We start from the raw sequence: 26,878 nt of genomic DNA on the forward strand, positions 1-26,878 counted from the left end.
CTCTGCAAACTCCTCCACATGCACAATTGTGTTCTTTGTTTTCTTCTACTTTTTTGGCAAGTTTATATTAGGTCTATTTTGACAACCTTTTTCATAAGGGCTGTCGAAATGACGAGGGTGTCATCTGAGGACAAGTAATGAAACCAGATTTTTTTTTTTTAAAACGTAAGATATCTTGATTCTAGTTCTTGTGCTTAAATGAAACTATCTGTGATCAGTAAAATACATTTTGAAAATGTCAAAAGAAATTGAGCATCACAGTATAACTTTTTGTGATATTGTATTTTAATTAATAATTTGCATATATATTTGTGGCAAACAGTAGTTAATCATTTGAATTTTTTCCTCTAGTGTAATAACGTAAACTGAGAAAGGAAGTCGCATAAAGGCGCACAGATATGCAAATTTTCCTCAAATTAGATTTTTTTAAATATCACAATATATCGCCTTGTTTACAGTATCGCAATATATTGAATCGTAGCCACTGTTTTATGAGATTCTTGCCAATACACAACCCTATTTTATATACTATGTATAACTTAAAATGAATTAACTTATTCATTAAATGTATTTATTTGTTTATATTTATTTAATAATAATAATGTATTTATTTATTTTGAAATATTTTTTCAATGTGGGACTTTTTGTGGTATTGCTGTTGCTTCTTTTAAATAGCAAAATGTGTAGTTTTGTAGTTTTTGCTGATGCTATGTCACACTTATTATATCTGTCTTATTCAATAAATAATTAATACAAAATCATCATAATTATTTTGATGAAAATGTAATGATTATTGGGAGAAATATGAATAGAAAAAAACTATAAATAAATGAAAGTGTGCATGAATAAGATGGGAAAAGATTATTACCGCATTTTGCTGCCATCTAAAGGCATTTTATCTTTTTCATGAATTCCAGAGGTTAATGGGTTTGTCTGCCAAGAGAAAGCCGTTTTATCCTTCAGCTGACCTGAAAATAGATCACATAAGTTGGTTTTATATCATAACAGCAACCTATCAGTTAACCTAAGGTTGTCCGTCACACACATTTCCCACATCCTCCTCCTTCACACCGTCCTGTCAGTGTTTGGGACAATAAACCCCCTCCTCTCACCACTCAGTTTTCAGTTTTCCACTCAGATGCACAAACAGCTTGCTTCACTCTAACACTTATTCTGTTTTTGGACCAAGTGACTTGATGAGCAACAGTTTACCCGCCTCTTCATGGAGTATCCCCATCTAACCTCTCTATCCAAGTGGATGTGTGTATGTGCGTGTGTGCGTGTGTGTGTGTGTGTGTGGACACAGTTGCCATGGTGACAGTGTGGTGGATGGTGAGACGGCAGGGAGTTGGTAGGCTGTTGAGACAGACTTGCGGGTGAGTGCGGGGCTGAGTGGCAGCAGGGTGCTGTGGTGTTGTGGCGGCGGCGGGAGCAGCGATGGTGGTGGCGGCGGTGGTGTTGGTGGTGGTGGAGGGAACAGCTGGGCTGGCGGCGCGGCAACCATCACTTCAAAAGAGCTCGTTTAAAACGTTTGGAGAAGAATTAGTAGAGCTCCCCCGCACTTCTCACTGAATGAAACAAGGCTGCAAAATCTCTGACACATTTGAGGACTCAAACACAAACACACACGCACACAAAGACCTAAACAAATAAACACATTCACACGTTTCTCACAGGAATTACACATGCACACAAACATGGCACACATACATGTACACACACAGACAATCACACACATTTCCCCACACCCCTGCTGTGACACATAATTAATATGCAAAGACACATATCCTGTATCCACAACAACTGGTGGTAATATCAACAGTGTTTCTGTCAGCTTTTGGGTGGGTGGTGACCAGCTTTGCCTATCACTGGGGGAGTAAGTACAGCCGCCTGAGGGAGTATTTGTGTGTCTGTTGCTGTCCGTGTGCGTGTCTGAAAGAGAAGGGGTGGGGGGTTGCTCGTAGTAAGCTCATATAGAATACTGAGAACACCCGGGGGTGTCGTGGGGGTGGTTCATGAAAGTGGTACAAAAACATATCTACATATTCCAATCATCCCCTGGGAGTCAGAGATGAAAACTCTCCTGCTGTGAGCGCTATATGTGTGTGCGTGTTTTTTTTTTACACACACAAACTGCACTGCCTCTGAACTTCATTGGCTACAAAATGTATTTTTAGTCCACATGTGGGAGTAATGTGTTTGAATGAAACGAGTAAGTTGGGTAGTTTCAGTCCCACCGCATTGCATATAGGTAATGACTAATTAGTGACAGCTATCAGAACGCAAAGAGTTTCTAACCTTTTTAAAGTAATTTATACGAGGGAGTCACTGGCTGATTTCAAGCCATCTGTCTAACACAGCTGAATGTTTGTTTGCATGTCGGACCAGACTGACAGCTAATTCTTAACTACAACTGATGCCAGGACCTGACAGACTGTCCTTTCTCTATGTTCATACTTAATCTCTCTTTCTTCTGTCTCTGTCCATCCCCTATTTTCCTCTTTTTCCCTCCTTCTAGGTGAGTGGCACTTCAGTACAAAAGAATCAACATTGATCTGACAGTGATGCTGTGTAGCAGCCTGCCCCTCTGTCTGCGCCCCCCGTTCTCCCGTGAGGCCCATGTAACCTAGCCTACACCCACACACAGGGGGCCCCCAGTGCCGCTGGAGCCCACCCATGAATCCCAGCCCCGACCGCGGCAAAGAGTGCCTCCCTCCCAAGAAGAGGGAGACTCGGCAAGGATCGTCAGAACACCACATCCCTCTGGACGAGTTTAAACCCCCGGTGCCGGTCCGAAGTCGGTCCAGCACAGGGGAGGGAGGCAGGGAGGCTGGAGACAGGGACCGAGCTCTGATTAACCCAAACCCCCACCTCCTCCATACTCCTCCACCCCTTCCTGCTCCAGCACCAAGCCTCCCCCTACCTCTACCCTGGCACCTGAGCTACTCTCCCTCTGCCTCTCTCCCCCTTTTCCCAGGGCAGGTCAGCGAGAGGAGGGGCTCAGGGTCTCCCGCCTGGAGAGATGATCCTCTCCCCTCACCCCTGTCCCACCACTCCAGGTGGCCACCTTCCCCATCTTCCTCCTCTTCTTCCTCCTTTAAGACTCCCTTCCCAGCTGATTCTCGAGAGATATGGTCCTACCTTAACAGTGGCCGACGGGACAACAGCTCCTCTCTCTTCTCCCCGTCGTACCTGTTTAGTCCCCACTCTCTCTACCCTCAAGACCCAAGCTTTATTGAAGCCAGACACAGATACCTGGGCAAGAGGCTCAACGGCCTGGATGGTCCAGGCAGCAGGACTGCCTCAACCTCCAGACCTCTGCTCACAGGAGAATATGGGAATGATAGCAGCAGAACCAGGCTGGACATCAGTCCACACAGCTCCCATACTAACGGTGGACGGAGACAGCAGGAGGATCTAACATCCCGCGTCCACTCTGGAGGGCCATTTTTGTCAGACTCTCAAGCTCAGGAGGGCCCTGAGCCACATTCCTCACTGCAGGACAGACATCCGCATGGGATGGTTAAGACCAGCTTACTCTCCACCAGTCCCCATCCCCTCGGACCAGTCCCGAGGGCAGGTAGAGGGGGAGTATTGGACCCCCTCGGGATTTCACCAGCTGAAGCCCAGATCTACTACTCCTTGGGATCGGTGTGCCACCCCAGCCCTCAGGTCCAGGCCTACCCACTCTACAGCCCCTCAGGAACAGCTCTGTACAACCTGCACAGGGAGCCAGGACCCAGGCAGCACAATCTAAGGAACTCACCACACTCACCCCTGGGTCTGCCTAACAGCCATGACAGGTCGCAAAGAGACCGGGACAGAGACCAAGAAAGAGACAGAGACAGAGAAAAACTCCTACAAAGGGATAGGGAGCGAGTTAAAGACAAAGAGAAGCACCTACAACACGACAAAGACCAAGAAAGAGACAGTGAGCGCGAGAGACGACGGGACAGAGAAAGAGACAGAGGAAGAGAATTATCTCCTTCTCATATTCACACTTCACCTCCGGCCCTCCAGCCATCTCCCCCTGCGCTCCTACCTCACTTCACCAAGGGTTCTCTGATTGAGTTGGCCAGCGGGCGGTTGAAACGGGTGGAGGAGCTGCGGACCGAGGACTTCCTGAGGAGCGCAGATACCTCCCCAGAGTTCCACCTCAGCACCTGCACAGTGCTGCTGATTTCCCCCAGCAGTGCACAAGGCTTCAGCCACCTGCAGGTCCACCTCACAGACCGCAACACTCAGGTCAGCCTTCTCTTCAGATATATGCTTCAGCTTACACGCATCAGCATGATCAGAAATGATTTAAAGTCCCCCTCCACACCACTAATTTGATGTCTGCAGACCACGAGCCACGAGCCGCTGGGACTCACTGCTCTTTCACTGGTCAACCTAGCACAAGCAGCAGTGCTAGGTCCAGAATCTTTCTCAATGAGGATAAAAGAGTAGAAGTTGTTTTTTTAACTTTTACATGGGAAAAGCCATGTTAAACAAAATATTAATTATAGCAGAATATTTTTTACCAAAATGTGTCTGGAGGGGAACTTTAATGAATAACTGCATGACACAATGAGTGTTAATTCAGATCAGAAAGTCACACAGGATGTTCTCAGGTGGAAATATATTATCACATGTTAATACACACCAACGTCAGATTGTGGTTGTAAGTGACAGACATAAGACATGGGAGGTCTTGGTTGAGTGTATAACACTGTTGTGGTTTTGTGTAGGAGTTACTGAAGGTCTTGGTGGAGTATCCATTCTTTGTGCAGGACCGAGGCTGGTCTTCTTGCTGCCCCCAGAGAACCACACAGCTGTATGGCCTCCCCTGCCGCCAGCTCATGGAGGGGGATGTCTGCCTGGCTCTCACCCCCACACCCACCCAAACCCACCGGACACACACGCGTATCGGCTCCAGGGCCCATCGCACGCACCTCCCCTCCAGGGCTGCAGGAGAGTCCAGCACCTCGCACAGGGAGGAGATGCCACCTCCGCCTCCTCCTCCCCCTCTTCCTCACCATCCACCTCCTACTGCGCCAGCTCCTCCACGCGCTCCGGCTGCAGAGCCTCCTGCTCAGGAGCAGCCGCGTCCACGCAAACGGCGCTGGTCTGCCCCGGATACCCTTCCCTCCACCGGAACTGATGAAAGCCTCTTGGATTTACCTCATGGCTCAAAGCTAATGAAGTGGCAGTAGAAACTTGGAAAATGCATATGTATACATGCATATTTGAACACACACACATAAGCACATACACACCCTCCTTGTCTCTGTTGCACCCACCAAGACAAACAATGGAGAGACCTCAAGGTAGGGTTGCAGGGAAGGAATTTAAAAAAACAATAGAAAACGCATTTTACGGGTGTCCACACTGCTGCCCAAAATATCAACCTAACCTGCCCTAGTCTGGCCCTTGTTGCACCCTCCTTTCCTTTCCTTCCCTTTCCTTTCCTTTCCTTTCCCTTCCTTTCCTTTCCTTCCCTCAACCTTACTTAGCACAGTGCTGAAAGGAGCAGCAGCTGAAGGATCCCCGGATGGCTCCTTACAGACACACTGAAGACATTTAGTGAGACAATCAAGCACTTGTCTGTGTTCACTCTGTTTTTGTAATGGTTGTCCCACACACCTACTTACTGACAGTGTTTTCAGCAGGGTATCAATTTTCAATCAGTGTTATAAAAGTAAACGCTATTGAAGAAGTGCAGATATATATGAACAAAAGTTGACTATATATATTACATTAAAAATGTTATATACAGTAAATATGCTAAACAGATTTAATGCAATCTCTCTGTCAATTTCGCAATGCATTTTCGTTTTTTTTATTGTCTTGCTTCTGAGCCGATGCCGACATGTCGGCCTGGGCAGGCAAGGTGAATGTATGAGCAACTCTTCGCCTTTTTTATTCTCATCACTGGGAGTCGTTTCAAACAGTTGATTGTTCGTCAAGGCATTACCCTCCAATATGTTCTTAACATTATCTCTGAGAAAGGGAGAACACTAATGAAAACTGCGTAACAGACAATCCCACCCACACAGACAGGTCTGTGCCACATCGCCTCGACACTCATGGTGTTTTTCCATTAAAAACTGAATGATGGAAAGAGTAAAAAGTGCAGTATGGCGGAAGAGTAATGGTGCTAATAACACGTTGGAACATGATGCTTTGTGAATACTCTTGACCCCTGTGTACTGTACGCTTCTGTTCCCATCTCATTTTTTACGTACTGTATTTGTTTGAAAGCAGGGAAAATGATGAAAGTATTTTAAACTCAGATACGGGTATCTCCTCTGATTCAGCACACTCTCTCACTTTAGTTTTTGTGTTTGTTTTTTTAAATTTTATTTTCAAAAACAAAAAACCTTACCTGTTGATTTTTCTTTTTAAATGTTATAGCTACAAAAATGTATATTTTTAAAAATTGTGAATCTGTTATATGATGTTCGCTAGAAATAAAGGAAAAAAAGCTTTATAGATTTAACTAACAGTGTGAATTTATTCTCTGCAAGTACTATACACTTAAATTATCATTTAATGCAGATGCTTAATATGACATTCACAATAAAGTAGCATTTTTATAACAATTAAAGTTTTTTTATCAGCATTGGGTTAACCCTCTGAAATCTTCGGCTATTATGTTAAAAAGAAAAAAATCTAAAAAATCTTCACCATGCCATGTTGGTATCAGTTTTTTCAGCGCAGCCTCGACTATATGTCCAGATAATTAATTTTTAGCTTTGACTTACTTGAACAAAATTTTTAACCCAAAAGAAACTAAGGAAACATAAAATGTGATCTTGAAAATTATGTTTCAAAACACATAATTTTAAATATTGCAAATATGAATACAGGTTGCATATATAACATATAACAGGTAAAATGAGGATAATATCAAGTTCAATATTTTATACTAAATATATTTCACATTATCTCCAGTTTTACTTGGCTGAATATCATCAAAAAAAATCTGGCATGGAGTTTCAAGCCAGAACTTCAACGGGAAGCTGATGACAAGAGTCAATGTTGCTTAATTTTTTATGTCTTCACGTCATGAAGAAGTAATGTGCAGGTGTTTTCATGGACTCCAGAGGGTTAAATAAACAATGCTTGCTCTAATCAGCTGATTACTCTTGCCAGTCTCGCTGTGTGGTGGACAGAAAAAGAAATCAATATGAGGTCAAAAAAGGTTTACAATGCAATTGTTTCTTCGCCGACGATACTCTATTGTTCGATCTTCTCTTTCACGACGATGACAGGGTAGGAGTGAAGCTTCCACTTGTATATTGTTCATGGTTAGCTCTCCCTGTCCTCCTACATCTTCTCTCCCTCTGTGTCGGAGATGAGAATCGGCCGCTTCTCCTCAATCTCTCCCGAGTTGAACCTCTGCAGCAGCTCCACCGCAAACAAGGGCACCACCTGGCCAACAGCACACAGAGTAGTCCACAATCAGTAGGATTATGAGGACCTCTACTGGTGATTGAATATACTACCGCTGCACTCCGTCTGACAGGAAGTGTACACACACAGTGATTGTAGGGTTCTGCCTGGACTGTTGAATTGTATAAATGTCATAAAAAAATCACATAGAAGCTGTAAATCCAAACTGATGGTACAACAAATCAAACTGACAAACTGTTCCGTCCAGTTTGAGTGATTACTGAGCAGGATTGGGGAGTAACAGAAAACATATTTACATTCATTAATATTTATATATTTGAGATTAAATATTTAAAATACAAAGACACAGTTTTAGAGACAGTTTAATTGTATTGTATTGTATGTATAGTATTCTGAATACACTTACTGTCTAAAAAATAGATTACTTGAAGGCATTACTTTATTACCTACGCCAAAGACTTCATGTTTTCGGTTTTGTTTTGTATCTGTTTGTCAGCAGGATTACTAAAAAAAAGTTACCGGCCTGATTTTTATGATACTTGGTGGAAGGCTGTAGCATATAGGCCATTCAATTTCAGAGCACATTCAAATCACAGGGATGGAGACACAAAATTATTTTTAAGTTTCATTCAATATTTGAGATATGGAATTTAACCTCTCTGTGGTCTCTGGGTGTCCTTCCAGTTTATTCTATTTTATTTTATATTTAGTGCAACGCTTTGTGCACATGCAGTGCAGCTGCAACAGACATTGTACAAATTGTGTTTTTGGCACCGAAATACAAGACAGACAAACGAAAAAAGTGACCCTCCTAACACTGGTAGTGTGCACTTTTACCTCTAAAATGAAAAGATATTCTTTTAGTTTATATGAATGTACAAAACAATTTTTGTTCAGGGCGCTTAATACAAAAAACTGTGTTATAACTACAGAGGAATGTGTACCCAATGAATTTGGGCTCCAAGGTTGAACCCTTTCTATTTTGATAAAAACAGATATTTTGAAGGAAGCATTGCACTGAGTTTGCAGTCCTTTTGAGGCAAATATGTGAAAATTAACCTTTTGTACACTGAATTCTTGATAAATATGGAACTTTTAAAATTTAAGTTTTAAATATGACATTTAAAAATTAAATCTTTGCATCTTTGCATCTATGCATTCAGTGTTATAGAGGAAGACCTAAAGGAGAAAAAAATGTGAACAATTGTTGGCAACGTTTCCTCACCTGCACCATGATCAGCTTCTTTGTTTTAGGCACGTTGGGGTCTGGATACTCCTCTCCAAAGCAGAGCTCGATCTCATAAGAAGGTGTAGGTCCCTTCCCCTGTAAACAGCTCTGCAGCTCTGCACACAAACATTTATATTGGAATACTGTGATTTGATCATACAGACATATTGCCTCTTTGCATAGAGCAATAATGTGAGCAACAGCTGTCTCTCTTTTAACCCTATAAAGCCTGAACCATTAAATAATTGCCAGAAAATTCTTTTTTTTTTTTTTAAACTGGAGTGTTTATTGAACCTGCTGACAGATCATTTAAAAAAAAAATCTAAAAACAATAGGCATATATGATTTTAATTTGTATCATATTTGATACATCAGTTCTTTTTGTGCAATTTGTTGCTCACGGTTTGTTTTTCTTGAACTAACAAAAACATATAAAACCCAACATTTTTAACCTTTTAAGGCTTTACTTTCTTTTAACATTTTCCTCAAACATGCAAAATATTTTTTTTCCATATAACACAACATCATACATCTGCTGATATGAAGTTTTCACGCAGCAATGACAGATCCACCAGTGGAATCTGCATATCATTTTTGCTATATCTTGTATTTTTGTGCAATTTGGTGCTCAGTTTTTTTTTTCTTCAACACATGTATTCATCAGGTTTTTCAGGAAAAAAATATCACACTGATGATGTTTAGGTCTCAAAAACTTGTGTATCAAATATGATACACTTGGCTTTATAGGGTTAATAAATCACATCCTGTTCCAGCTAGATTTATATAGACTAACTGCTTTTTAGTGCTTTAAAAAACTGCATTAAAAAAGTTAAAGTGTGCATGCCTTACCATTGAGAAATGTGGGTATATCAAGCAGTTTGAAGGTCTTTTCTCGCTCAAGTTTGTTGGGCCGGTCACTGTGTTGGGCCATGGGACCGCTCCAGTACACCCTGCCCTGGCAGAACCGCTTGATGAACACCCCATCTGGGGCAACCCATAATAGCACACCTTTCTCCAGATGACAAAGGAGGCGATTCATAGCATCAACCATGCATGTCGACAGACATACGGAGCCTGGGGAAGGGAAGGAGATTTGCTGGGCAGTGCAGGGCCCGTAGATCTTTTCATTCCCAACGGGGACGCGGCCTTGCAGGATGAAGCACCCATCTGGGCTCCTGGTGGTCTCTTTCAACACCCTCTGGCCATGGTACAACAACATCACCTGCATACGAAGGTCTGTACATACAGAATGCAACTCCAGGTCATACAGAGCAAAAAGCAAGTGACTTGTTAGGTTGTTTTTTCTGTGCATATTCCTATAAGCTTACCTGTTATAGCAAGTGTAGGGCTGATGAAGGTTAAAGGAGCAGGGCTCTGATTTAAAGGTTTTTTTCCAGTAAGCTCACAATACATATGCTCTCTCATCAGGTCATCTGAAGCAGAATAGAGACATTATTCAATCAGTACTTTCTCAATGCTGTAAGGGACATCACAGGAAGCTGCACAATTATTTGTTGTTTTTAAATATTAGTTTGCAGGCAGTATGTGGGTCCAGTTTCTACAAACCAAATGGGGTCCATAAATATCGGTTAATTGGTTCCATATACAGTACAGGCCAAAAGTTTGGACACACACCTTCTCATTCAATGCGTTTTTCTTTATTTTCATGACTATTTACATTGTAGATTCTCACTGAATGCATCAAAACTATGAATAAACACATATGGAATTATGTACTTAACAAAAAAAGTGTGAAATAACTGAAAACATGTCTTGTATTTTAGATTCCTCAAAGTAACCACCCTTGAATACAAGACATGTTTTCAGTTATTTCACACTTTTTTGTTAAGTACATAATTCCACATGTGTTCATTAATAGTTTTGATGAATCACAATGTCAACAGTCATGAAAATAAAGGAAACACATTGAATGAGAAGGCGTGTCCAAACTTTTGGCCTGTACTGTAGGTCTATCCTGGGTGTACCTGACAGGTCAAGCCCCTGCGACCGAGTTTGGAGAAGCGTTTAAGTATAATGGATGAATTAATTAATTAATTGATCCATATAGGCCCCCAAGTACCTCCTCTTATGTGATCAAAAAAATAGGGAATGGTGGGATACAATTGGGGCCCATAAAGCCATGCAACTCGTTGGGTCAAGGCCAACTAAAGTAGGCATCCTTACCAGTGGTGGAAAAAGTATTCAGATCCCTTACTTAAGTAAAAGTACTGATACCAAACTGTGAAATTACTCCACTACAGTAAAAGTCCTGCATTCAAAACTTACTGAAGTAAAAGTACAGGCGTATCAGCATCAAAATGTACTTAAAGTATCAAAAGTAAAAGTACTTCTTATGCAGAATGGACCCACTTGGATTGTTTTATATATTCTAAAAATATATTGTTGGATTATTATTTTTGATGCATTTATGTACGGACCGCTTTAATTTTCCCAAGGTAGGGCTCATTTTTACTACTTAATATACTCTTATGATGTTCAATTTAAAACATGTTAACATGTTAGCAAACATTTCATATTAATCATGTTTTTATGTTAAATCTTGAACTGAAAAGTAACTAAAGCTGTCAGCAAAATATAGTGGAGTAAAAAGTACAATATTTGCCTCAAAATGTAGTGAAGTAGAAGTATAAAGTAACATAAAATGGAAATACTCAAGTAAAGTACAAATATCTCAAAATTGTACTAAGTATAGTACTTGAGTAAATGTACTTAGTTACATTCCACCACTGATCCTTACTGGAGAAAACAGGGCCTACTTTGATCACAACAACCTTCTGATCATTCAACCCAGTTCACACAGTAGTTTCTCTATTGGGATGGCATGTCCCTATGTGAAATTCTAACCTTTAATTACTCTGAGACCAGCAGCCAGGGATTAAACCACTGTGGAACACAAACTGTAGTTGAGGCACCAAAAACTACTTTACAACCTGCCTAACAACTAATCTGTCAGTTCTCAAAAGGTTCACAAACAAAAAAACAACAAAAATGAGTTTGCAGCAATGACACAGACTCTGTGAGTGTACTAAATGTCATGGCTTTCCATTTAGTAGATGCTGAGAGATTTCACTCAAAGACAGATTTGTAAACTTTATGGTAGCTGGATGAAAAGTAAGAGGATCAAACTTGTAGCTGGCCTTGGTCTTATTTAGCAACCCACATAATAACCATTTGTGTATAAATGGACAAATGCGATCAGTTTCTGTTCATGTTAAATTACTTCAATGGGATTCAAATGTCAGGCCACGACAATATTACGCCCACGTGTGTGTGTGTGTGTGTGTGTGTGTGTGTGTGTGTGTGTGTGTGTGTGTGTGTGTGACCCTTACCCATCAATGGTGTTACTGCTTCTTTAGTTCCATAAAATGATTCCTTTTGACAATGAAGCTACAAAAACAGAAACCAAAATTTGGTTAAAACAGCATGAAGTTTATAGCTAGACATGTATATAGCTATAAACTATATATATATATTATAGCTTTTCTTTTTACAACATCAGATCAGTAAACCGATTTCCGCCCCTCACACAAACGTTTTGTGCTGCAAGAAAACACAGAGAGAGCCCCGAGAGGCAAGTAGAAAAAAAATGTAACGATAAATTTCTTAGTCTGAGTTAAACTGTTTTGCTAATGGTGCACTTCAGCCTGTGGTGGCCAAAAGGAGTATCTCATCAACACGCAATTCATTATTAAATTATGCTTCCACTGATAAAAAGCAACTCAAAGCAATTAAATAATTAAATAAACAATACATGGGAAAAAAAAAAAAAACTTTAAAAAAAACCTATACGTGGGGTTTGAAACTCTTGACTCTTCGGTGACTCATAGTATTGTAGCTGTCTCTCTCTTTTTATTCATCTTTTTTTTTTAACTGATTAAAAATATATATTTTTTAAATTAAAAAAATCCCCAGAAATAGGGAGTCCTATTTATTAGAAACTGGTAGCATTCACATGGTGGTTTTAGCATGATGTGACTGAAGTCACCACTGTTTTGTATTCGGCAAGTCCAGTGCTACTTTAGTTAATTCATAGTTTATCTATATTTTTAACCCACCTGTTTGTCCAGAAATCCAGGGTTCCTTGGAGAGTTCTTAGCCTGGATGATCCCTTGATCCTTTATCTGGGGAGACTCTGAAGAGATCAAAAGAGGCCATTTAATACCAAAAAGTACTTTTTGATGAAAATGATATACATACAACTCATTCTTTGTTTTCTTTTCTTTGATTTATCGATTTGTTTCTTATTGTTGTGCATTGCTTGGAGGAGTATAAGAGGACACAGCAGCTCAGATATAATCAATAAGATGATACAAAAGGAAAAGTTGTTGCAGTTGTCTGCATTTTTACCTGCTGGCCTTGCTGGCACGTAGCTGTGCTGAATAAGGTAGACTTTATAGGGTTCAGTGATGTCTAGTTGGTTGCGTTCAGGGACCTCCTGGAAATCTGTGCTCTTGTTGAGTGCACAGCGGAGACGGGTCTTCCACATGGTGGGGTCAGCTTTATCCCTCCCCTCCCTGTACTTACCCTTGTATACAGCCCAGGCCTGAATGTGAAGAGGGAAATATTAGATGCATATTCATAAATAAATAACTAGAGAAAAAAAAAAACAATTAGCTTGTGTAATATAGCTTATATTGTTCTGTTATCTAGGCTACTATCTTTAAAAGTGACAGTGCTTTTTCCATTAGTTTTAAAATGAATTATTCTTGTATGAGTATGCAACAATTACGCAACACAGTCTTGCAACAGAGCACTTCTTTAGAACGAGAATGAAAAAAAACGTATGACTTATGCTTTTTTTCTCCAATACCCAAAGCACATATAGACACGTGATTCCAAATTCAACAATTTCATATTTAAGTATTAAAAATACTAAGTTAATATTTATCGATGCAGGCTAATTCTTTGTCATGTTATTGTTATGACTATTATTTTTTTAATAGATAGGCAGTTTTTTACAGAAGTTTTCTGTGTGTGAGACAGATTAAAACTTACAAAAAGTAGCCACTCCTGATTACAAAATAAGCAGGTTGGATTTTAATAGATTTTACTTAATGGTATGTAATTTTAAAACCTGATTCTGAAGTTAGTAGCTTAGAGTGGCACAAATATTTTTATTGTTTTATCAGTCAAATTATGGGCTTATTCTAGGTCTTAATCGACAAGAATACTGCTTCTACTACTACTACTACCACTACTACTACTACTACTAATAATAATAATAATAATAATAATAACAATAATAATTCGTGTATAAAATAAATTAAATAAAAACAAAGCCAACATGGTAAGCACTAGTTATATCGTTCCTGGATAAATGTCTTTCTTATAAATAAAATAAAAAAAAAAAAACAAGACAAAAATCAAGACAAAAACATGAATTGACTATAAGTTAACATGAAGCAGTGCCGACCTTAAAGAGAGCTGCGTCTTCCGTCTGTTTGTAGTCCTTCTTGGCTGCGTGTTTCCACGGAATCCTGAACATGGTTTTGTCCTCATCTTCCCAGCTCAGTCCTTCATATTTCCCACTCTCTATCTGAGCTATCAGCCACTCTTTCATGTGCATCTTAGCTTCCATCTTCAACACAGACTGTGTCTTACAGGAACAAAACTCCACTTCAAATGTCACAGATGCATGTGCAAAGTGCCTCGAGCGCAGTTCAATCACGTTTCCTTGAAAACGGAAAATTAAAAAGTCTATATTTTACTCTCATGCTGCTTAAGCTTCAAATGAGTTTAATCGTCATGATTTTGCCTAATAATAAAATGCAGTTTGTGAGAAAAAAAAAAGAGAGACAAAAAGACCTCAAACTTAAATGCAGAAGTCGTAACTAAAATTAAGTGCGCTCATGGAAGCGAAAGCGAAAGCTTTGAGCTCATTCGATACTTTCGCTTTCCTCCCTCTTAGTGAGGTGCAGCAAAGTTTTATCATTTCCAAGTAGGGTGAATAAGGGAGGGACAGGAGACATAAGAGCAGGTCACTGACTGTCCTTATGTGAGAATAATTAATAAATATAAAACCATGCAGCAAATGCCATGATTTGTTTGTGTTAAAGTTAGTTTTACTTTGCCAGAAGACAAAAAAGAGACTATGATTTAACAATAATCAGAAATATATAGACTAGATGATGACAGGGTAGGAGTGAAGTAATAGACTAAATTAATAAAAACTAGACAAGGGGATTAAAATATCAGTCATAGTCCACAAAACTGCTAAATTAAATGAAGTTTTGTTTTTTTATTTAATTGGAATTTTCTTTTTTTCCATTTCCACCCACAGGAGTCAGCGTGTGGGCAAAAGGACAGCACCAGTAAACGTTAATCACACATAGCAGACTGCAGCACACACACACACACACACACACACACACACACAAAGAAGCAGCTCTACACTCATAGCGAAACGTTCATGTGAAAATGAAAGTATGTGGGAGTGAGGTTTTTTTTCTTCTCATTGACTCCTCCTCCCCCTCTTTACAGGCTCCATAGTGCTGACTAAAAATGTACTCACTTCTCCAGATAAGGTAAGGATACTGATCATGCGGACACTTCAAAGTTCAAAGTTCAGATCTATATGAATGATCTAGAAAAGGGGACTCATTGTGACATGTGTAAACAGAAAACACTGTATAGTTTTCTCCAGCAGAGGGCAGTGTGAACCTGTGCTGCCGCCTATTGTTCCACACACTGATCTGTTTTACAATTGTGTACTAGGTGCATGATATTCAATTAAATAAATAACATTAACATAATGTACAGAGGAGGATGCAAAACATGCATCTTGTAATTTCAATTGTATTATTCTTGTATTAGTTGGAGGATCTGTTTAAACAATGTCGACAATTAAACATGATTACTATAAATTGGATATATTTGATTATACTTGGCACCTAAAAATGTTTTCTTAATCCAAATAATTGAACTGTATAAATGGCTTTAGAGTAGACTTGAAAATGACAGAACCAGTGCGTTAGATTAAGATGGATGTGCAAACACCCACCCACCTAAAGACAAAAAAACCACATCCACCTCACATGCATAAACCACAATAACACACACACAGCACCTAAACATAAAGCTGAGAAAACAGAAAAGTTTTCCGTTTGCTTTTGAATACTGAAACACTCTTTAGACAGATCTCAGGTCAGCAGGTAGCGGATGTAGCTCCAATCCAAGCAAATATTTGTGCAGGAACGTGTTGAGAAAGTGCAGCACCAGCATGTCAGTGTGATTCTGCTTTCACAATCCAGATTAAACAACACAGCTCAATGTGGATTTGTTGCTTTCTCCCAGTTTATTGTTGTACCAGTTCAGCAGTAAAACATGGTTGAGGCATCGGAGCACACTGTAGAACATCTTAGCCAGCTCTCAATAAATAGACCTTTTAAATATGACAGATTGTATTACAGCAGAGGAATATAAACCTGAAAATGTCTAGCACACAGAACAAGAAGCTTTGCACAAAGCTCCCTCTCTCCTTCCCTCTCTGACAGTTCAGCTGATTGTTGCTATAAAAATGTGCGTCAGGCTTCGACTGATGAAATATGTAGACATTTAAACAGGTCTACGTTGTCATAAATTGCCTCCTGCTGTCAGTGTGTACCCGACATGTACACGTGAGGCAGAGAGAGGCGCATCGAGTTTGAACTCAAAGTAGTTTTCTGTCAACTTTGTTTTCATTTCCTCAGAGTTTGTGTGTACTATCGTGTGGAAGAAAGACAGGCAGCATTACATACAGGAGAAAACACAAACCAAAGTGACATTCTAGGAAATAAATACACTTCTTGCTTTGTTTGGAAAAAACAATATTTACACAGTATTGTACATAGAAGAAATTCAGAACATCCATCCGGGTCTCTCAGTCATAAAAATATATATATAGTAAAATCTACAATAAAAAGAATCAACTACAATAACAATTACTGAATTAAACAAAAGATTGTCGACTGTGAATGAATATACAGTACAATCACTGCTTTTAATGTCTTGTATACACAGTAGAAAGCACAAACGTGAGTGTGTGTGTGCGTGTTTGTTTGTCCGTGGGCGTGCACTTGTGGCGAGGACTCTAAAATTGATTGAAATTCCTTTTCAGCCACATCGTTTTTACTTCAGGACAGCTGTAGAAAAAAAATGTAACGACAGAATCTTCCCCTCAGGAGACTGTCTCAAACTCGCCGAATGTTCATAAAATGCATGTACTTTAGTTTGAAATCCATTCTCACTGATTCAAATGGCAATAAGAAGAAGAGGAAGAAGAAGAAGAAGCCCTTTCTACTCGTGTGTGCACATGTGTGTGTCTCTGCGTGAGGATGCTGACAGTCTAATGGCAGCCACAGGCTCTGACCACCATGTTGCGGTATTTCTTGAGGATGACGTTGGAGCTGTCATCGAAGTAGAGCACTGAGATGGCGTGGAGCTGTGTGGGGGCACAGCACGGCTTAGGGACCGTCTCCGGGTTGATAAAATGAACCTGGGAAGAGTGGGAGGGGTCAAATCATCATGATAAAACAGATCATTCCAGTCCTGGCTGAGCCACGTTCCAATACTCTATAACCACACATACACTACTGGTCAAAAGTTTTAGAACACACCAACTTTTCCAGAATTTAATTGAAAATGATGCAGTTTAATGTCTCAGTCTACTCTGAAATTAATGCACATATGCAACATTTTAAATTCTTTATCGAGCATGATAGTGTTTTGAAAGTAAAAAAATTCAAAATCATATTTTATGTTGGACTAAAGCAGTAGTTCTCAACCTTTTTGAGTCGTGACCCCCAATTTAACATGCATGTTGTCCGTGACCCCCGCTCACTGAACACAATCTCACACGCACAGTTCAGATCACCCAAAAAAGACACAAAATGACCAAAAAAGACACAAAATGACCCAAAAAAGACACAAATTGACCAAAAAAGACACAAAATGACCAAAAAAAGACACAAAATGACTAAAAAAAGACACAAAATGACCAAAAAAAGATAAAATGACCAAAAAAAGACACAAAATGACCAAAGAAGACACAAAATTACCAAAAAAAGACACAAAATGACCAAAAAAAAGGAAGAGCTGACTTCCAAAATGATTTGGTGACCCCCAGAAATAATCTTGCGACCCCAATTGGGGTCCCGACCCCAAGGTTGAGAACAGCTGGACTAAAGGACTAAAAAAAGACACAAAATGACAAAAAAGACACTAAAAGACACAAAATGACTTAAAAAATACACAAAATGACTTAAAAAAATACACAAAATGACCAAAAAAGACACAAAAAGACACAAAATGACTTACAAAGACATGAAAAGAATTCAAAAATGGACAAAATAGCCCAAGACTCCATAGAGTTAAGTTGTTAACCCATTTCTTGTTCCCTGAAAAAGGCCTACTTGTATAATTCTGAAATGTACGTTATATTTTACCTTTTTTTATTTACCTCTGGCAGTTCACCACTTACCTTTGTACCCTTTCAAGCTGTTCATTTGACTTGAACAGCTTGAATTTCAATAAAAAACTGGAAAAATTGGGGTGTTCTAACACTTTTGACCGGTAGTGTAGTTTTGACCGTATCACAATTTCAGTTCGACTGCACACAAGATGCCAGTGAAAGTAACAAAGAGGGCTACTACAGGGACTTATGGTTGATTATGTAAATTTAGCTAGCTTGCATGCTTTATTTGTAGACTACTATGCTCACTTTTCTATAGCGACGTCAAGCCTCAGTTTCATTTTGAAGCGAAATTTGAAATGTCACCTTACAGAAAATGCGAATTAGTGAGAATCATTTCCATCAACTACTTTAGAGCAAATAAACAAAGCTGCATAAACATACTTTGGTCAGAACATGGCAGTGTAATATATTGCTGCTGGCTAATACGTCAGTAAACAGTGTGTGTGAGAGAAAAAACAACAATAAAAAAGAGGTTGCTTATCAGACAACTCCGGCCATCCAGAGTTTGGAGAACAGAAACTGGAGAGAAGTCTTCAGGAATTGGATTCAATTGGTCAACTTTTAATAGTTCTTTCATGTCAGCTCGTTTTGACTGGCAGAGCAGAAACAGCTGATCAGTCATGTGACTTAAATGTTTGGGGGGGTAAAATCACTGTGTGACAACAGCTAATGTTTGAGGAAAGTGAGCATAATAGTTTCTGATTGCAGATACATATCGTCACACTGTTAAAATAATCGCATAGTCATTTTTTGTCAAAATTGTTTTTCTTTTGCCTAAATCATCTCCTCATAGCCACCTATGGTAAAATCACCTCCATCCTCAGTTGATCAGATCATGTGATTTTACCCCTTTAAGATAATGGCCTATGTCAAGTGTGTGACATAAGCAGATTTATTATGCCTAACTTAAAATAAAATGTGACTTAGGCAATTTTTTGAACATGCCTTTGTGACTTAAGCAAGATATGGTAACACTTTATTTTGAAGGTGTCTACATAAGAGTGACATGAGCGTGTCATTAACATGACATGGGATGTGTCATGAACATTAACGACACTTTGAAGTAACATTAATGCTCATGATACTTGTCATGTCATGTTTATGACAGGCTTGTGTGACTCTTATGTAGACACCTTCAAAATAAAGTGTTACCATATCTTGCTTAAGTCACAAAGGCATGTTCAAAAAATTGCCTAAGTCACATTTTATTATTATAAGTCATTTATTTCTCTTAAGTTACATAATTTACACACGTGTTATTATTACTATGCCAACAGACATCCTTTGTTACATCCTTTTTGAGTGAAATGATCAATAAATGTCATATGTTACAGTTTTGGTGAAGTTTTTTGTGTTTCCTGCAAAACTTGAAAAAATGAGTTAGGCGATTATTTTAACAGGGTGACGATGTGGTTTTAGAGCATGGGTCTCAAACTCGCAGCCCGCGGGCCAATTGCGGCCCTCATGACGATGTTTTGTGGCCCCCACCTTGATTTGAAAGTTTAATGTGAGCTTTATATGAATGGTGCTTTACCGTGTTGTGTGTAGAAGGTCCCTTTACTTACTTTTTTTGGTAATTTTGTGTCTTTTTTTTGTAATTTTGTGTCTTTTTTGGGTCATTTTGTGTCTTTTTTAGTAATTCTGTGTATATTTTTTGGTCATTTTCTGTCTTTATTGGTCATTTTGTGTCTTTTTTTGTAATTTTGTGTCTTTTTTTGTAATTTTGTGTCTTTTTTTTTGGTCATTTTCTGTCTTTATTGGTCATTTTGTGTCTTTTTTTTTGTAATTTTGTGTCTTTTTTTGTAATTTTGTGTCTTTTTTTTTTGTCATTTTGTGTCTTTTTTTTAGTAATTTTGTGTCTACTGCCTCCAGCGGCCCCCAGGTAATTTGAGTTTGAGACCCCTGTTTTAGAGTAACTGTAACATGATGGAGAAATGTTTTTCTTTATCCTAACGTTTACCGCTAATACTAAATGTATTATTATTTTATTTTTTAATTTATTAACCTGTTTAAATTAATTAATTAAAAAGTTTATTTTGATATTTAAATCAGAAGGATGCAAATAGAAAAGAGGCATACGATTTTTATTTAATTTTTATTTAATAAATTAATGACATTGATGTGTTTTTCATTTGAAATTTGATTTTGCATGTCTGCACTATTTAGTTATATTATAAGTGTATATATTTATTTTATTTATTTATTTTTATATTTATAAGCGTTGCTGGTTCCATATTTAATGTTAAAGCAAAACATGTTTGGTATATATTAAAAGGTTTATTTGTTCAATGTTGGCCCGCGATTTTATTCAAGTTTTAAATTTTGGCCCATTGTGTATTTGAGTTTGACACCCCTGAACTACAATGTCAGGTGTATGTTGTAACTGTTTTATAAAAGCAATAAGCCATTTGAGGCTGCGGTTTACAGTGATTTTAGAACAGCTATGCAGCATGATGCAGAGAGGAGTGTCAAAAGCCTTCTTTACTTTGGCCTCTTGTGTCTTTTTTCCTTAATTACATGACGAATAAATATTAACAAATGGAATAAAGAATGCAACACCACCAGGGGAAAAAACTGTATAAAATGTTGACCTCATCCTGCGTTCAATCGCTGGTGAAATACAATCTGCAACTGCTTTGGATCATTAAATGCAGCACTTCCAACAGCGGCTACATTGTCTTGACAGTTGATGAGATGATTAGACTCTTAACATGACTGCTGGGTTTTTGTTCCCTGCTTTCATGGTTACTCACAAGGGTTTGCACAATGGCATGGTTTGTGGCGTTCATGTAGGAGTTCAACGGGAAGGCACACTCTCCCTCACAATAGTACGCCGCATATCCCTCTGGAGCAATGATCCAGTCCTGAGAGCCAGAGTAAGAGAGACAGAGAGTAATTTACAACCCTGGTGCAAAAAGAAGCTGAGATAAAACGTAAAACAAACAAAATACAGTGTATATTTACACAATGTATTTATTTATCTATATTTTATACCTCCCGAATAAAAAGTAAAGATGCAATAAGACAGGATTAAAGTTACTTGATGCTTTAGAAACATTTGGTTACACTTTCTATGAAGACTACATCTATAGTGCATTATGAGCGCCTTCATAGTGAATTATAATGCTCATTATAATCAATCATAATGCATTATGACTGCACTCATAAACGCATATAAAGCTTCATGATGCACTATATCAACAGTTATAAATATAGCTTATAATGACTTATAAATCCAAGTGTCTTATGAGTGCTCTTGACTGGTTATAAACTACAGGCTGACTGATGAGGCTTATAATACATTACAACTACTCATACCCCTCTATACACACACCTCAACAATCAATTGTTATAAGGACTCATAGGATGCCATAAGTATAAATAATGACTTATGATGCAGCATAGCTTCTTTTAAATGCATGAAAATGTGTTACACTTTACTTAACGCCAACAATGAAACATCATGATTAGCTATACTGCATTATAGATGCGTCTATATGAACCTCACTTTACTTAAAGCATACATTGATCATTTATTTATACTTATGGCATCCTATGAGTCCTTATAACAATTGATTGTTGAGGTGTGTGTATAGGGGGGTATGAGTAGTTGTAATGTATTATAAGCCTCATCAGTCAGCCTGTAGTTTATAACCAGTCAAGAGCACTCATAAGACACTTGGATTTATAAGTCATTATAAGCTATATTTATAACTGTTGATATAGTGCATCATGAAGCTTTATATGTGTTTATGAGTGCAGTCATAATGCATTATGATTGATTATAATGAGCATTATAATTCACTATGAATGCGCTCATAATGCACTATAGATGTATCATTAATTATAATGGGTATTTGTTGCAACTTTATAATAGCATCCAAATTATGTTTTAGAAGGTTTAAAAATGTCCTTATGGATGGTAAATTATTAAGAAATTGTTAATGTAGTATATTAAATGTTTTAATGTGTGCAACAATAAACTGTTAAAATAACAAATTATAGCATTTTATAATTATAATCTTTTTGTTTGTAAAATAACTATTAACAAAATTGTCAGATTTTTTGTGATTGGGGATTTTACAGGCAAAACTAACAAACATTTTCATCAGCTTTCAATCTGCATATTGTTTTGCCAATTGATGGTCCATAAAATGTCAGAAAAATGTGAAAAACTCCCCACGACTATTGTTCAGGCCAAGCTGAAATATTTAAATGGCTTGTTTTGCCTGACCAAAAGTCCAAAACCCAGAGAATTCAATTTAGTGTTATAGAAGACAAAGAAAACCAGATGTGATCTGGGATCGGCTCCAGGCCCCCCCCACCCCATCGACCCTGAACAGGATAAACGGTAACAGATAATGGATGATTCTAGCGTACTATTAATCAGGATTCTGGGATACGACTTGTAACCTGGAGTGTGTGATTGAGGCTTCTGTTGGGCCGAGTCATTCTGGGCTACCTGGGAGAGGAATGCTTTACGTACCTGCCACCCCAAGTCCCTGAAACTGACGTAGAGCTCGTGCTTCTTACACGCCTGCTTCTGATCAGTACTGCTGTTTTCTGGGGAAGAACACAAACAGACAGAAAGAGATTATACTTCAACACATGTGCTATTATCCCATTCTGCTACAAGAGTAACTATTTACTGTAGTCAGACTCAAATTAGGCAAGAGATGATAAAGAACAGGCCTAAACACAGCCAGTTCCCTCATACAAAACATTAACATTTAAACAATGGATGAAGGAAATTACCTCCAGATACAGCAGTAGTTTGGTAATTGTTTCAAATGAATGGGCCACCCTGCTTAGAGGTCACTCTGCTGGGCTTTGAGTTTCCACTGGATGAAACAGATGTGCACACGGAGTAGACTCGCCCCTTTTTTCAAAAGTTACTCTCTCCCCTTTCTCTTCTCTTGCTCGTTTCCAGTGGTGGAATGTAACTAAGTACATTTACTCAAGTACTGTACTTAAGTAAAATTTTGAGGTACTTGTACTTTACTTGAGTATTTCCATTTTATGTAACTTTATACTTCTACTCCACTACATTTAGAGGCAAATGTTATACTTTTTACTCCACTACATTTAGCCAGCAGCTTTAGTTACTTTTCAGATCGGGATTTAACATGAAAAACATGATCGGTTTAAAGTTTAAAGTGACATTTTCTAAATTAGACCTCATAAAATCATATTAAATAGTTAAAATGAGCCCTACCTTGAGAAAATAAAATGCTGCTTATATAAATGCATCAATAATAATTATCAAATCATATATTGAGAATATATTTAACAATCTGAGTAGGGTCATTCTGCAAAAAAAGTACTTTTACTTTTGATACTTTAAGTACATTTTGATGCTGATACTTTTGTACTTTTACTGAAGTAAGTTTTGAATGCAGGACTTTTACTTGTAGTGGAGTAATTTCACAGTGTAGTATTGGTACTTCTACTTAAGTAAGGAATCTGAATACTTCTTCCACCACTGCTCATTTCAACATTTCTTTCCCCCTTCATACCATCCACGTGTTAAAAAAAACAACCGTCTGTTTTCTATCTAATGGTATCTCTCTCTCGCTTCCTCTGGTGACCTCTGGGGCTCTGTGGTACATTAGTTCCTGAGAGTGGTTCACGTTGGAAATGATCATGAGCGACTGGTTCTCATCATCCAGTTAAAGACCGCTGGTATCCAAAGTTCCAAACAGGCACATTTGGCCCATGTGTTGTGGCCCCGGTTGCCCCACAGCACACCGCAGATGTGTTCTGCCATAAAAGCCTGCGCTGCCTTACCTCCATGCAGGGAACTTGGCCCCGACTGCTCTGTAATGCTTGTGTAAATAAACAAAGACAGCAGAGGGATATTTGAAGCTCAGGCATTACAGTCTAATGTTTCAGCGCTTCACATAAACACAGCCCTCTCACACCTCTAAAACAACGATCACATGTTTTGTCGTGCAAGGATCACATCAATTCCAATGGCATACTTTTGTTGCTCCCTGATAGACTGTATGTTTGTGGATGCTTGTGTTTGCATACCAATGAGTGCACACTAAAAATGCATTAGAGCAGGGATTCCCAAAGTGTGGTGCGTGGACCCCTGGGGGTGCGCGAGATGAAAAATGTAATGGCGGTCTGATAATTACACAATTACATTTTTTATTTTATTTTTTTCATTGTATTATTAATTAATAAATAAATGCAGTTTATTCAAAATGCACTTCATCTTAAATTAAAGCGTAGAAGAAGTTATCTTCTTCCATTTTTCCAGCCTGTGTTATGATGACGGGTTGTTTAGCTCCACGCTCATTTAAACTTGCTGCAATTTTTGTTAAACGCGGCTCAAAATATTATAACATTTCCCCCAATTTATGTGCTTTCTGCCTCTGATCCTGAGCCTGTCATCGTCCTATTTGCTCTTAAAAGTGGAAGCTAGCGCATAACTTTGTTGCATTATATTGAAACTGTTTCAGTGTTTCAGATTAATTCAAATGTGAGATCGCATTGTTGTGATGGTGATTATTTAATTAAATGTGTGTTCTGGTCATTTGAGCATGATTAAACATGCCGCCTTTAATATGGCTATAAAAAAGCTTATTGCATTTTGTTTTTTTGAAGGTGTGGGGGATTGGGGGTGGGTCAACCCTGTTGGGACATAGAAGGGGGTGCACGGCTTAAAAAGTTTGGGAACAGCTGCATTAGAGAATTCTGATATGAGCCGATCAGTCATCAGGGGTCAGCTCAACACAACAGCAGAAATCAGCCCTGACTAAATACACAAGACACACACTTTGCGTGGTTACCTGCAACATTGGCCACTCTCAGTGCCTCTTGGCTCTTTGTCCCTTTGGAGCGATTGGGGTTACGCTGTTTGGCCCCTCCCTGTGCTGAGCGGATGCTTCGCAGGTGCACCTCAGTGGCTTTGAAGAAGGCCACCATGAAGGGCTGTTTATTCTGAGGCCCACTGCGACCAATCAGCCCGGCCACACGAGGATTGATGCTCTCTCCTGCAGGGGGAGACAGAGAGAACAGTTCAACAGGTGTTGCAATCACAGAAATCTAGAATGATGTAGAAGAGAGAAGAAAAGCTTTAGAAATTAAATAAATGTGTGCTTTCTTGGTGAGTCTTTGTTTAGAGTTTGTTTTGCATGTGTGTGGTCTTTTTTTTTGCTCACTGCAACCACTTTTGTCTGTTTTACAAATGAGATTTCCCTCTGTGAATTCCTTTCCCTTTTTCTCATCCCTTCTCCACGTCTGAAATGCCAAGAACAAACGTAGCAGCGAACATCAAAGCCTTTCTACTCGTGTTTGAGTGTGTGTTTTTGTGTGTGGGTGTGTTTGTGCATGCTCGTGCATGTGGTCTCTAGCAGTGTCTATCTGCTTTGCACATAGAAGAATGTCTGTCTGATCGCCGTTATGTGGTAAATCAAGGCTTCTGGTCGCCGCTGGCGACGGGATGTCCCGTGTGCCTGTCTGTGCATGCTCACCCATAACCCTTCATACACACACACACACTCATGGATACAGCCTCTCCAGCACTCCCCTCCCACGACATAAAAGCAATACCGTGTCTGTTTTCCTCAGCTAACATGTAACATCCTGCCGTCCTGTGGGAGATAATATTCTCAACCACACTCTTGTGTTTCACACTGTTTGTTGATAACGTTTCCCTCTGACAACATCCAAGCCTTGTGATGACAAACTCCTGCTGAGATGTTATCCTTAGGATAAGCCAGTGTGTTTTCTGCATGCCTGCTAATGATGCTGAGGGTATGACGGATGAAGACGGGATGAATGACTGATGATGAGTGATGAGGGTTTGATTTATCTTTACTGTGGACACGCAAAGAATGAATCAACTGATTCTCGGCCTTTAAGAGAACAGCCAGCAAATGTTGGAATAATTTAGATGTTTGTTAGACATCCAACAACATCAACTCCTAATTAGGGTGAGACACAGTTCATAATCGGTTGTTATGGTTATAGTTGACTAGGATTTCTTTTGTTAATTAATCTTCTTTATGGTTTTGCTTAAGCGTGATTCTTTGTGTAGAAACTTACAGATTTGTCAATAACATCAACTGATTGAGGTCACCAAATTACATTTGAGGAAGTTTTTGGAATTATGCTTTCACCAAAGTAGAGCTATGGCCTAGAGCAGGGGTGTCAAACTCTGGCCCGCGGGCCAAATTTGGCCCGCAGTGTAATTTTTTTTGGCCCACCAGGCAATACAAATTATTATCTTATTATTGTACTATAAAAGCTGACCCGCCAGTATTATACGGCGCATTTACAGCTAATACTACAAATCCCACAATGCCCTGCTGTTGTTTTGGCGCGTCAATCAGGACAGGACCCAGAAACGCTCCTCTGTGACAGTCGTCATAGCAACCTCAAGCTAGAGCTGTCTCCCAGCTACCCCTTCCCAAAAATGGAGAAAAGAAAGGCAGAAAACAGGAGCTTTTTGGACAGGTGGGAGGCAGAATATCTGTTTCCATATGTAAAAGACAGAGCGGTTTGTCTTGTATGTGGAGCCAACGTGGCTATAACTAACGAGTAAAACATTAGACGACACTTTGAAACAAAACACCACAACAAGTACAAGGACATGGACATAACTGAAAGGAGCAAAAAGTAGATTGATTGTTGATGTTTTTTATTTGAAATTTGATTTTGCATGTCTGCACTATTTAGTTATATATTGTATGTTTATAAGCGTTGCTGGTTCCATATTTAATGTTAAAGCAAAACATGTTTGGTATATATTAAAAGGTTTATTTGTTCTA

At 38.9% G+C, this 26,878-nt stretch overlaps 3 protein-coding genes across 4 annotated transcripts in view; 1 reads left to right on the forward strand and 2 right to left on the reverse strand.

Moving 5' to 3' along the window:
* zmp:0000000926 (mediator of RNA polymerase II transcription subunit 1.1) overlaps positions 1-6,340 on the forward strand; it is a 17,489-nt gene extending 11,149 nt beyond the window's left edge. For both annotated transcript variants that reach the window (XM_059333897.1, XM_059333898.1), the window contains exons 2-3: positions 2,519-4,245; positions 4,731-6,340. In XM_059333897.1, the coding sequence (XP_059189880.1) occupies positions 2,677-4,245; positions 4,731-5,195 (2,034 nt within the window). In that variant the 5' untranslated portion in view covers positions 2,519-2,676 and the 3' untranslated portion in view covers positions 5,196-6,340. The remainder of the gene's footprint in view (positions 1-2,518; positions 4,246-4,730) is intronic.
* Positions 6,341-6,685: 345 nt separating this feature from the next.
* irf10 (interferon regulatory factor 10) lies at positions 6,686-14,497 on the reverse strand. Its single transcript, XM_059333911.1, has 8 exons — positions 14,061-14,497; positions 12,995-13,190; positions 12,703-12,779; positions 11,977-12,034; positions 9,955-10,059; positions 9,476-9,862; positions 8,624-8,742; positions 6,686-7,416 (listed from the first exon to the last, which is right to left on the reverse strand). The coding sequence occupies exons 1-8, from the start codon at positions 14,223-14,225 to the stop codon at positions 7,312-7,314; spliced, it is 1,212 nt and encodes a 403-aa protein (XP_059189894.1). The 5' UTR covers positions 14,226-14,497; the 3' UTR covers positions 6,686-7,311.
* A 1,983-nt stretch (positions 14,498-16,480) lies between these two features.
* LOC131971575 (bone morphogenetic protein 7-like) overlaps positions 16,481-26,878 on the reverse strand; it is a 41,210-nt gene continuing 30,812 nt past the window's right edge. Inside the window, 4 exon segments of the mRNA XM_059333082.1 lie at positions 16,481-17,120; positions 20,852-20,962; positions 22,585-22,661; positions 24,896-25,099. Of these exon segments, the coding sequence (XP_059189065.1) occupies positions 16,971-17,120; positions 20,852-20,962; positions 22,585-22,661; positions 24,896-25,099 (542 nt within the window). The 3' untranslated portion in view covers positions 16,481-16,970.

Source organism: Centropristis striata, chromosome 5, assembly GCF_030273125.1.
Source record: "Centropristis striata isolate RG_2023a ecotype Rhode Island chromosome 5, C.striata_1.0, whole genome shotgun sequence".
NCBI lineage: Eukaryota > Metazoa > Chordata > Actinopteri > Perciformes > Serranidae > Centropristis > Centropristis striata.

Bases quoted from the DNA above. Each gene is read 5' to 3' on its own strand.
- irf10 (XM_059333911.1), bottom strand. From the start codon at position 14,225: ATGGAAGCTAAGATGCACATGAAAGAGTGGCTGATAGCTCAGATAGAG. The intron at 8,743-9,475 runs GTAAGGCATGCA...GTTTGTGTGCAG, and splicing joins TATACCCACATTTCTCAATG to AGCTGCAGAGCTGTTTACAG. The intron at 7,417-8,623 runs GTGAGGAAACGT...GCTGTTGGCCAG, and splicing joins AGAAGCTGATCATGGTGCAG to GTGGTGCCCTTGTTTGCGGT.